Source organism: Halichoerus grypus, chromosome 9, assembly GCF_964656455.1.
Source record: "Halichoerus grypus chromosome 9, mHalGry1.hap1.1, whole genome shotgun sequence".
Lineage (NCBI taxonomy): Eukaryota > Metazoa > Chordata > Mammalia > Carnivora > Phocidae > Halichoerus > Halichoerus grypus.
The window spans coordinates 2,983,238-2,995,667 of record NC_135720.1 but is presented as its reverse complement, the minus strand read 5'-3'; the positions used below and the strand labels follow the sequence as shown (position 1 = coordinate 2,995,667).

Here is a 12,430-nt window from a genome sequence, read left to right as displayed (position 1 = left end):
AAGCCATGCATGCACGCACACACACATGTTCATACACACTGCACAATGCACGTGTACACACACAAGCCATGCATGCACGCACACACACATGTTCATACACACTGCACAATGCACGTGTACACACACAAGCCATGCATGCACGCACACACACATGTTCACACACACTGCACAATGCACGTGTGCACACACTCGCATGCTGGCCACGCATGCACGCAGAAGCTCCCGCAGGCCCCCCCACAGAGCTCTCCGTGTGCAGTGGATGGCCACAGTGTCCCACCTTCCCTACGAAGATGCCACCCTGCAGCCGCAGGGGCTGGCAGCAGCCCGAGCACGGAGTGAGGGGACGGGAGGAGCAAGACGCTTATCTGCAGACTATTATTGGCAACCACACAGAAAGGCCAAAAATTATTGTTATCCTAGAAAAAGATTGCACTTCATAAAACCCATGTTTATTCAAAAAAATCTATTCAGAAAGTCTGGAAAGCGTAATAAATATCTGTATAGTGGCCGCCCATCTCGAACATAAAATACAAAGCGTGAACATAAGAATGACCTGTAAACACAGATGCGGGCTTGTAAACAAAGTGCTGAGTCGGGGTCTGGGTTGGAAGCGTGCTCCACGGGCGACCAGCGGTGGCGAGTTCGAGTCTCCCAGGTTTCCTCCCGAGCTCTGCGAACCCACGCTGGATATTCCTCCAGTCTTCTCTCCACCCAGGGACCTGCAGTGTCCTTTTCCATTCTAGAATTTTAAGGACTCTTGGAGAGGTGAAGGGCAACAAAACCATTTGGAAAGAAAAAGAGTGCAAATCAAGTTCATCATGTGCTTGAGAGAATCAGTCAAGTGTGAGGCAACAGTCCCAACGTGCGGCTTTAGGAGTAACACCACTGCATGAACGACACCGGCTCACGTTAAGTACTATTATCACTTAAAATGCTGGACGATCTTCCAGGCGTCAAGACACACAAAGTTAGATTAAAATCACGGACAATCTGACCTAAGGATACAGGTGAAATCTCACTCTTGCCCAAATTTGACTTGGGGGCGGCATCTGGCAGAGCCCTCACTCTGGTGGGGTGAGTCAGGTGTTCCTGTCAAACAGGGGGGCCTGCAGGTGGGGCGAGACCACAGTGGGCTCCCTGGGGGGACCGTGGGGCAGTGGGGGAGGAGGCCCAAGGACCAGGGCTCGGTTTTCTCACAAGAGTCTGTGGGCTATGATCCAGAGGGGGGATGGGTCCACAGTCTGTGGGGCTATGATCCCGAGGTGGGGGGGACTGTTCCGCGGTCTGTGGGGCTATGATCCCGGGGTGGGGGGGACTGTTCCACGGTCTGTGGGGCTATGATCCTGGGGGGTGGGACTGTTCCGCGGTCTGTGGGGCTATGATCTGGGGGGGGACTGTTCCGCGGTCTGTGGGGCTATGATCTGGGGGGGGACTGTTCCACGGTCTGTGGGGCTATGATCCCGGGGTGGGGGGGACTGTTCCACGGTCTGTGGGGCTATGATCCTGGGGGGTGGGACTGTTCCGCGGTCTGTGGGGCTATGATCTGGGGGGGGGACTGTTCCATGGTCTGTGGGGCTATGATCTGGGGGTGGGACTGTTCCGCGGTCTGTGGGGCTATGATCTGGGGGGGGACTGTTCCGCGGTCTGTGGGGCTATGATCCTGGGGCGTGGGACTGTTCCGCGGTCTGTGGGGCTATGATCCTGGGGGGGGGGGACTGTTCCGCGGTCTGTGGGGCAGCCATCTGACTCCCTGTGGTCTGGCCGCCCGTGTGAAGCCCCGGAGCCGCTCAGGGCCGGCAGGGGTGCGCCCCACAGGGGACGCAAATGAGAAGTAACCCCTTCCTTCGCGCCCCACTGCTGCTTAGAAGGCTCAGCCGCTGGCTGCTCCACTGGACCTCCGAGTTCGGTTTAAACTGTGGTATCGACATCTCTAGGCTGACTTTGTGGAAGGGTTTCAAGTATCACCGCGCTCTGGATAAGGTGAGAAAGCAGAGGTATTTCACAGACATTCAAGTAGAGTTGGTTCAGCACGGTCTCTGCGGCCACCGCCGCACCCTGGCCTTGGCTAAGGGCACGACGTGGTGCGAGGTGAGCCCCGGGTCGCTCTGCGGCTCTCGGGGTGTGGCAGGTGGGGCTGCGCGCGTGGTGGCACCGAGAGAGCGCACGAGCAGGAGCCGTGGTGCGCAGGGAGCACCCGCTGTCCCCTCTCCCCGCCCGCTCCTGGGCTCCTGCCCCCTCCGGCCCGCGTCCCTCCGTGCTCCAACTCTCCGCGAGCAGCCTGGCCGTGGGAACCCTGGAGCAGTGGCCTGGGCGGCAGACGGAAGGTGTGATGACCTCGGTGCCTTCCTAGGAGGGCAGACCCGTGACCTAAGGGCTATCCAGTTTCTCCTAAGCTTCTAATAATAGATCAAAGAATTCAGACCTAAAACAGAACTATTGTGAACCAAGCCTTTGTGGCCTCGGGGAAAAGCATTTTCTAGTGAGAAAATAGGGGAGATGCCTAATGAGGCTTTGTGGGAAACCGGTTCAAGAACCTGCCCCCCCCCCCCCCCCCCCCCGCTTTTACGTCTGGTGGTTCTCTGAGGGGGGAGAAAGGCTCACAGAATTATAAAAGCTTCTGAAATAAGGTTGCATTTTAAGGTCTGAACACAACTGGAGCAAGCTAAGGAGTTATACTCAGAATGCCGCATGTTGTTTTTTGTCTTTTTGAGGTGCTGTAGTTGGTTGAGATGGGGGATGAAGGGAACGGTGAAATACGTCTTCTTAGTGAGATCTGGCTGAGGGCCGCAGGTGCCCTGCACCCAGCGAGGGCAGCGGGGAGTCTTGGGCCGGCCTGGGGGCACCCCCGGTGGGGCCGGTGGGAGGACACCGAAGGCCACACGCTCTCTCCCCGCCTGCCCGGGCAGTGGTGCCGAGCCTGTCCCGGTTTCAGTTAACAAGAGGCGCACAGCCCCCTCCCTCGGCACCGCGCCCCTCCTGTGTGCACGCGCCCCAAGGGAAACATTAACTGTCACTGCAACATCAGGTGAAAACCAGAAACACAAATGCAACACAAAAGCACAGCTTCTACAAAGTGCATGGCTACCCTGGGTAACGCACCTTCCGGCTCCCCTCCGGGCCCCGGGGCGGCAGCAGGGCCTCCCGTGCCCCCTCCCGGCTGCATGGGACAGAGAGCGCGCCTTGAAGGGAGGGACAGAGCTCAGGGTTGCCAGGGCTCACGGATCTCCCGCGGGCCGGAGAGGGGAAGGCGAACACAGCAAAACCACTGCTTTGGAAAGCACAGGAGGCTGACGGAAGGCCGCGGCCAGACGTCAGGCCCAACGCGCTCTGGGAACCTGGGCGGCCTTGGCCACGGCTAGAGCCAGCGCGGGAGCGTGGAGCCTCAGCCCTGCAGCCCTGGCCGTGGGGGGAACAAGGACACAGGGCGGGGGGGCACAGCTCTCGCTGGCTCCTCCCCAGGGACGCGCCATTCTTGTGAAAAGAGGCTCCCCAGGTGAAGATACCGCCTGCCGGTTCTGGGCTCTTCCCCCCGTGGGCCCGCGACCCAGAGAGAACACCCAGCACCTCAGTCAGGAAGAAGGGCGATGGGACAAGGGCTCTTTGGATCATTGGGAGGGGACCTGGCGTCTACTCTGGGTGCCATGTGCCGACCCTGTCCTTCTGGCAACCCCAGACCGCAGAGGCCAGCCCCTCCCGGGGAGGCTGTGCCGTAAGCGGGTCAGCGCGTCCGCCCACCCGAGTCACTGGGACGCGTGTGTCGGAAACCTGACCCAGTTACTGGCTTTATCATTGGGAAAACACCTCTCTCCATAAATATAAGCCATGATCGGAAGAGACCTACGGAGTCTGAGGGAGCCCTACAGGCGTCGGGCGCGGTGGTGTGCAGTGAAATGAGTCTGTCTGGCTTTGCTCGGGGTAAGGAGGCGGCAAGGCTGGCACAGAGGGCGTGGGCAGGTCACCGGTCTGGATCCAACCCCGCTGGCGAGCAGGCGTGGAACGAGCGGAGGAACCTGGGCTCCGAGCCGGGCGTGGGCACCGCGGCAGCGCCGACAGCCCCGAACGCTCGGCAGGGCCCGCTCGCGCTAGAGCCTCGTGGACGTGAGTCTCTTCATGCCCCTGCGCTGCGCCAGGCCGGACGACAGCACGGGCTCCAGCCGCGGGGCCTGCGGAGCTCTGTTCAGAGCCAGGTAGGTGGCGGCCATGGCACCCTGGGAAAGGAAGGGAAAGGGCGGCTGACCGCGGTGCCCCCCACTCCCGAGCGGGGCCTGGGGCCTCTCCAAGCTGTTCCCTCCCACGCACAGCGGGGCCTGCAGGACCCCGGGGCCGGCCGTGTCCGGCGCACTCTGGGTCCTCCTAAATAACGGCGCTTCTGTTCTGTTACCGTCCCACACCCGCCTTGGACTGTGCGTGTGACTTGAGGTGTTTCAGACTCGCAGGGAGCCCCGGGATGGGGTCACACGACCCCGGCTCGACGGCATGTTGCCTCACCAGCTGGATCTCAGGAGGCGGGCTTCACCCTCCAAGGACGGACCCTTGTGGCCTCAGTCCTCCCCAGAAGCTCCAAGCAGCCTCTGCAAGCACGCGAGGCAGAGGCTGCTCGTGCCCGCGGTGTGGCCCCCAGTCCTCGGATGTCTGCCAGCCCGTGTGGACTGCACTGCAGTGCGGGTGTACCACGACCGAGCTGGCCCGAGGTCTGGTGACGCCTGGCTTCGGTGACTCTGATCACGGTCGCACCGCACGGTGGGACGCTGCAAGGTGGGGTCGTCGGACGGCAGGGTCTACCGAGGCCCAACAGCTGAATGAGCAGCTGCTCTGGAGCTGAGAACCTTTGATCCCTGGCACGAGACTATCTCAGTGACGCCAGCTGCGGCCTGACCTCTGGTCCCTCCATAGCCTTGTGTCTCTGTCAGGGGCTCCGGGGTCAGGATGCTCTAGTGGAAGCTGTGCAGCCAGGTTCCACGTGGCACGTGCCCTGGGAAGTGTCTCAGGAAAATGGGGTGCGCCCTCCGGCCCAGCCCAGCGCCCCCGCTCCCGGGGATCAACTTTTCCTGAGGCCCAGCTGCACGCAGCCACTTGTGGGCCTTTCTGGGCCACAACAGGAGATTTGAGGAGGAGCGACAGAGACAGCCGGCTCCAGAAGCCTCCAGTACTTACAGTCTGGGCCTCTACACGGAAGTCTGTGGACGTCTGCTCTAGAACCCAGGGCTTTGGCGCCTTGAACTGGTGCCGATGCAGCACTCCCTCCACCTCTCTCTCTCGCTCCCCCCCTCTCTCCACCCCCATCTGTCTGTCTGTCTCTCCTACTTTGTCTCCCTCCCTCCTTCCATGTCTGTCTCTGTCCCACATGCACATGCGCACCTGCACGCACACACACACACACACACACACACACAATGAAGCTGCTCAGGATTGTTAACAGAAGTTGTAACTTATTCAGAATTTTGTGTGTGATTGCTTGTATGTGAAGAAATGTGTAAAAGTAAATTAATTAGGGATACCTGTTCGTGCCTCTTACTGGTTCGCTATCTGGTTCCCACACCGTGGTTTCTTTAGGTTATTTTGAGGGGGATCAGGGCAACTTTCCTGGGCCCCCCACCCCCAGCATCTTGCTCTCATGACTCCCTGTCCGCACCTTCACCAGGTGGACGTCTTGTCTGCTGAGCTGGTTTTGGGACAGGTACTCTCTGTTCACAATCCACGGGTGTTTTAGGACTTGAACGGCCGTCAGGCGCTGATGAGGATCCACATGGAGCATCTTGGACACGACATCCTATAAGGGAAGACAGCAGAAGCCAGTTTGAAGAGCCTCCTGCGCAAAATTCCTTCATTCCCTCTCACGGCAAAACCTCACCATTGTTCTGACTGATTCTCTGCATTTGGGTGTCAAATGTTTATTTTCAGCCTTAAAAGTACGTGAATGATTTTTGAATTTTAATTATCATCACCTTGGTGGCTCACCTCAGGTTTATATCATGTTAAAGATTTTACATGCAAGGAGAAATCAAATGTAGAAATGTTGAATGGTGCATGTAATTTACTGAACTGCTATTTTGGTAAAAATGATATCCTTCCAAAGGGAGAAGCTAGGTAACAACTGTCCCACAGACATAAACCAGTTATGACAATGCATGTAGTGACACTTTTATTAGCACTGTCCATAAACATTTGCTACAAATCAGCACCAGCCACAGAACTGTCCATCTGGAGCCATTACGTGGGTCCAAGGGGCCAATGTCCCCTAGGGGTGATTTTCTTATGTGACTGTAAGATAATCACAATAAAGATTCTTACGACTGTGGCTTAAAGACAAAGCTCCACTTCACATTCACACATGGCATGACACGCACATGCATGTGCACACACACACAATTACAACTGTGATGTGGATCTGCATGGCATTCATGAGGCCGTCTGCACATGCGTGATACACCTGTTCTTGAGAGAGTCATCGGGATCGTCCTTGGGGGAAAGAGGGCCAATATTACTGTCCCTGTTTTGCAGATGACATTTATAGTGATCAAACAATTGTCCAAGGAAGAGCCATGATGAGAATCCGTGTTTTCCTGCTAGGCTGCTCACCTTACTCTGGTATTCCCGTGGCATTTCACAGGGAAATAAGGGAGTTAGCGTACGTACATGATATGATGATGATGCACTCAACAGAATTTCTGGTCATAAACCACAACAGAGAAATACTATAGACTAATCCAATATCCTTTTTTGAATAGAAAAATCAAATGCCTTTTAATATTTGGTAACACTGATCTTAGTAACTTCTGGAAACAAGTATCTCCTAGAAGCAGTATTGTTCCCATTTCCATGGGTAAGACGGAAAGCAGAGAGACCTGTATTGTTTGCTCAAGATCTCATAGTAAAGCAGTGTTTCTACGCAGTGCCTGCAAGCTGCACTGTGACAACACACAAATCCACAGACTCTGTCTGATTTTGGAGAACTGGAGGTTTTGTTGCATGTTTGGGGAACACAGAGAGGGGAAAAGGCATGGGGCAGGTGAGGCAGGAGATATGGTGGTGAAGGGGCAGGAAGAAGTGGTCAAGGTCCCAGGAGGCAGTGAAGCCCTCTGCCTGCAGCGACAATCCTGGTACTTGACTTGATTGCTTTCCTGACTCCTTCTCCCTGGCCCCCACTCCCGCTTCCAAGGTCGCCTCAGAAACCACCTTGCTGGTGGTTTTGCCAAAGAAACCACCAGCACCCAAGTCCTGGTCTACTTTGGGGACCAGAACTAGACAATGCCTATACTCTTTTGAGACAGAGTGGATGGATGGGAGCACTGGGAGCGTCAGGGTCTGACACATGGGAAGTGCTTGCTAAAGGCCAGGTGCCTTCTCTTCTGCCATCACCTCTGCCGTGACCTCCATCATCACCTCTGCCACCTCCTTCACCATCCCCTCTGTCCTCTCTTCCGTCATCTTCTCTACCGTCTCTTCCACATCTCCACCATCTCCTCCACCATCATCTCTGTCATAACCTCCATCATCTTTTCCACTATCTTCTCTACCACTCACCATCATCTCTATCATCTTCTCCAGCGTTCCCTCCACCACCTCCTTGACCATGCCCTGTCACCTCCTCCATCATTTTCTCCACCATCTCCTCCACCATCTTCTCTGCCATCTCCTCCACCATCTTCTCCACTATCACCTCCACCATGACCTCCATCATTGCCTCCACCATCTTCTCTGCCATTCCCTCTGTCATCTCCTCCATTTCCCTCACTGTCTCTTCCATATCTCCTCCACAATCTTCTCCACCATCCCCTCTGCCATCTCCTCCACCATCTTTTCCACCAACACCTCCACCATGACCTCTGTTATCACTTTCACCACCATCTTCTCTGCCATCCCCTCCGTTATCTCCTCCATCATCTTCTCCATCATCACTTCCACCATCACCTGCATCATCTCTTCTACCATCACCTCCACCATCATTTCTACCATCTTCACCAACCCCTCAGCCACCTTCTCCATCATCTTCTCTGTCATCACTTCCACCATGACCTCTGTCATTATCTCCACCATCATCTCTGCCACCTCCTCCACAATCTTGTCCACCACTTCCTCCACCATCTTCTCCACCATCACCTCCATCATCTCCTGCACCATCTCTTCTACCATCACCTCCACCATCTTCTCCACCATCACTTCCATCATCTCCTGCACCATCTCTTCTACCATCACCTCCATTGTCACCTCCATCATCTTCTCCACCATCACTTCCATCATCTCCTGCACCATCTCTTCTACCATCACCTCCACCGTCACCGCCACCATCTTCTCCACCATCACCTCCTTCATCTTCTGCACCATCTCTTCTACCATCACCTCCACCATCTTCTCCACCATTGTCTCTGCCACCTCCTCCATCATCTTCTCCATCATCACTTCCACCACCTCCTCCATCATCTTCTCCATCATCACTTCCACCACCACCTCCATCATCTTCTCCGTTATCACTTCTACCATCACCTCCACCATCCCCTCTGCCATCTGCTCCATCATCTTCTCTACCATCTCCTCCACCATCCCCTCTGCCATTTCTGTATGAGGTCACACAGTGATGATGATGGCAGTACTAGAATCAGAACCCCGATGGTCTACTCCTCTCCCAGTCATTTTACGGCAACACAGGAAATAGACTGAGGCTGCTTCTTCCGAGTGGTGGTGTTATCATTGACTATTTGATTAGAGAGGAATTGATGATCTCAACTGAAAAAGACTAAGTCTGATGTCTCTTTAAACAAGGTTGGTCACAAATAGTGAAGCTGCAGGGAAGCCTCAGTGCAAAGAGTTTTAAAGTAACAGAAATACACCTCTGTCCCAGAGTTCTTCTTGATCAGTCTGTGATCATTCAGGGCACTCAGTTTGCAACATCACTAAAACTGTGATAGTTAATTTTATGTTTCACCTTGGCCAAGCCATGGTCTCCTGTGTTTGGCCAAACACCAGTCTAGATGTTGCTGTGAAAGTCTTATTTAGATGAGATTAACACTGAAATCAGTCAACTTGGACTAAAGCAGATGACCCTCCATGATGTTGGTGGGCCTCATCCAATCAACTGAAAGCCTTAAGATAAAAAAGACCAAGGTTTTCCAAGGAAAGGGAAGTCTGCCAGCAGACGGGCTTTGGACTCAAGCTGTAATGCCAACTCTTCCCTGAGTTTGCAGTCTATGGACCTACTCTGTAGATGTTACACTTATCAGCCTCCACAATCTCATGAACTGATTCTTAAAAACAAATCTTTCTTTCTCTGTATCTATGCACATCCTATTGATTCTGTTTCTCTGGAGAACCCTAGTACACCAAGACAGTAGAAAATGTGAAAAGTGCTGTAAGAAGACTTTTGCAAAAAAACACTTTTTTTTTTTAACTGAGAAGCTAAAAAAAAAATCTATGAGATAAAATACCTGAGTTATTTATATGAAAGGTATCCTCTAGCTTCCTCACAAATACACTGGTTAATACAGAATCTCCACACCTGAGAAGCAAGAGTGCTGGAAAACACTCACCTTCGCGGCATCAGAGATTGAGTCCCAGTTCCCCCCAGAAAGGGCGTACTTCCCACTGCCAATCCTTGCCAGAATCTCCTCAGGAGTATCATCTGGTCCATTTGCAAATGGGGTAAATCTGTGCAATGAGAGTGCATGGTATGAGTTCTGATTTTATGACCTACAGTAAAGTTCACAGCTTGCTATTGCCTCTTTTTGTTGTTGTTGCTTTTTTTTTTTTTTTTTTAAGTAGGCTCCACACCTAACATGGAGCCCAATGTGGGGCTTGAACTCACAAACCTGACTCACAAAATGGGCAAGATCAAGAGTCAGACGCTTAACCGACTGAGCCACCCAGGCACCCCTGCCTCTTTGTTGTTAAAAAAATAGCTTTCTTTGCCATTGCGCTCCAAATTCAGGAGTCATGGGAAAGCGTCACTTATTTCTTAAGCTATGTCCATCTTCCTAAGTTGGTCATTGGTGTAGGTCGATAAGGCAAGTGTAGAAAACTCTAGGACCCAAGCACGAGCATCCCTGGACCCTTCCTGGCTCCCCTGGTGACCGAGTGTTTCAATGGGTGGCCCGGTCATTCGGTTTCCACACTGAGACTGTGGTATAATGGAGGAGAACCTGAGATTTGAAGTCTGATAGACCTATGGTTGGTCTATTACCAACTCTGGTTCTCTGATAAATTAATGTTTTAAGACTTGATTGCACAATGGGGAGAATAAAACACTCACAGGGATCTACATGGACACATATAAGATGCCACCCGCATCTGCCCCACTGTGAATTATTCCATCAGCTCCCAACATTATCCAGGGCATGTCGATACACGCCTGTTAGAAAAGGAATTCTATGTGATCCTCACGGCACTTCCTTTAGCGGCCAGGTTGGTGATCTGAGGTTTATGTACAGACAGCGTGAGTATCAGAAGAATCGCAGGGCAATCCAACGGTGTGACGTCAGGAAGGTCCGGGATGCCTTCCCTGCTACTGTGGTCCTCAAGGCACAGCCCCAGGCTCACGCGTCCGCCTCCTTTCACTACAGACACTGATCACTCACTTATCACGAGATGCCTCATTAAGGCCACAGAAAAAACAGGCTACTCCCATTCATTCTTACCAGGGCCTTTTGTCCATTTTATTACAGTGAGCAGGACTGGATGGTCTAGAGCTCTTTTTTCCTTCTGTGCAAATCCTTAATAAATTTAAAAACATAGGTCCCTCTGGGGTTCTTAGGATCCTAGACCTTTAAGGCTGGAAGCCTTGAATACACAGTGTCCTCTTCTCATTCAAAAGTGAGGGAAGTGAGGCCAATAAAGGTCAAGGCGTCCAGGCCAGAAACAGAGCTGGTGAGGGGAAGACCTCGGATTGGAAGCAGATGTGCCCACAGCACACCCAACCCTCCTATAAGGCTGGCTGTCTCATGTGGCGGCCACACCAGTCAGTCACCTGCTTTTACCTGGCTGCCTTTCTCGAGGTGCTCTTTGACCTCGAAGTCTTTAGGGGTGCTTCTTAACTCAAGAGGATGTTTTTAAGAGAAGATGTTGCGACCCCTTGAGGGGGCGGCCTGGTGCCAGGAAGAATGTGGACAGATGGTCAGAGGCTTGGGTTTTTTGTTGATGAGCTGAGTTCTGTGCTCCAGTTCCCTAATTCTGGAGATACATTTTAAAGAAAACATATGGCCAACTTTCTTAATCCCTGCTCTTTAGTTGTCCTGAAAGGGCTAAGGAGGTGTTTACCCAAGACCTGTGAGTGTGCGTCCCCGCCCGTGGCACCGGGGCAGGGCTGGCCCTGGGCTGAAGGGACAGCCCCTGAGACGTCTGCCTCATGATGTCTCGGGCACGCGTGCCACCGCATGCTGACCCCGACGGGAGAGTGTGCGTTACCCCGCCAGCATGGTGTACAGCAGGGTCCCCAGGCTCCAGATGTCACACGCTGCGTCGTAGCCTTGCCGCTTCAGGACCTGGAGGGGGAAAGCAGACCACAGATGAGCTCTTGGTGAAGAAGGTTCAAGTTCATAGGGTGTCGTCCTGATGTGACCATGAGCTGGACAGGTGGGGAACAGGGGGATAGCCTTTATTAACGCCAAGTCAACCATGACGCTCTGCAATAGGATTCCCCAAAGACCAGCGCACACATGGGAACCACAGCTCTTGCTAGATACGTGACAGATAGCTTGGAAACACTTATTTTAAGGCAGAACTTTTAAGAAATTATGGCAAAGTATATGTAGCACAAAATTTACCATCTTAATCAGTTTTAGGAGCACAGTTCAGTTGTTCAACGATCTCCATCCATTCTTTCCTCTTGCAAAACTGGAACTGTCCCCATTACACAGCCACTCCCCACGCCCCTCCCCCAGCCCCTGGCTCCCACCCTCCTCCATCCGTGTCTGTGGATTTGGCTGCTTTAGGACCTCATATGAGTGGAATCATACAGTAATTATGCTTTTCTGCCTTGCTTATAATGTGCCCAAGGTTCATCCATGTTGTATTGTGGGACACGATTTCCTTCCTTTTTAAGGCCAATACTGCTTTGTATGAATGCACCACATTTCGTTCATCCATTCAGCTGTTGATGAACACATGGGCTGCTTCCGCCGTCCGGCCATTGTGAACAATGCTGGTGTGTACACGGGTGGGCAAACAGCTGCTCTTGTCTCTGTCTTCAGTGCCCTTGGATATTGGCCTTACTGCATTACTTGGTAATCCTGTGTTTAATTTTCTGAGGAACAGTTAAAACAGAAGAATATTCATGTGTCCTAGGATTACATACTTCAACAGAGAGCAATCCTCTGATGTATTTATAGCTGAACAACAGTAAAGAGAGCAGCACAAATACTCATGGATTACTGTACATTACTGGATTTAGCACTGATCTGGAGTCAGGAGAGCTGGGTTCAACTTTCTTAGACACAAGGGC

The 12,430-nt window shown here is 53.0% G+C and overlaps 1 protein-coding gene across 12 annotated transcripts in view; it reads right to left on the bottom strand.

Annotated features, from left to right (window-relative positions):
- Window positions 1-427: 427 nt before the first annotated feature.
- Window positions 428-12,430, bottom strand: part of RPS6KA2 (ribosomal protein S6 kinase A2) — a 344,404-nt gene continuing 332,401 nt past the window's right edge. For 11 of the 12 annotated variants that reach the window (XM_078054474.1, XM_078054476.1, XM_078054475.1 and 8 more), the window contains 4 exons: window positions 11,395-11,471; window positions 9,525-9,642; window positions 5,633-5,770; window positions 428-4,208 (listed from right to left, as the gene is read on the bottom strand). In XM_078054474.1, coding sequence (XP_077910600.1) covers window positions 4,083-4,208; window positions 5,633-5,770; window positions 9,525-9,642; window positions 11,395-11,471 — 459 coding nt within the window. In that variant the 3' untranslated portion in view covers window positions 428-4,082. The remainder of the gene's footprint in view (window positions 4,209-5,632; window positions 5,771-9,524; window positions 9,643-11,394; window positions 11,472-12,430) is intronic. The other variant, XM_078054478.1, reaches the window with a different exon arrangement.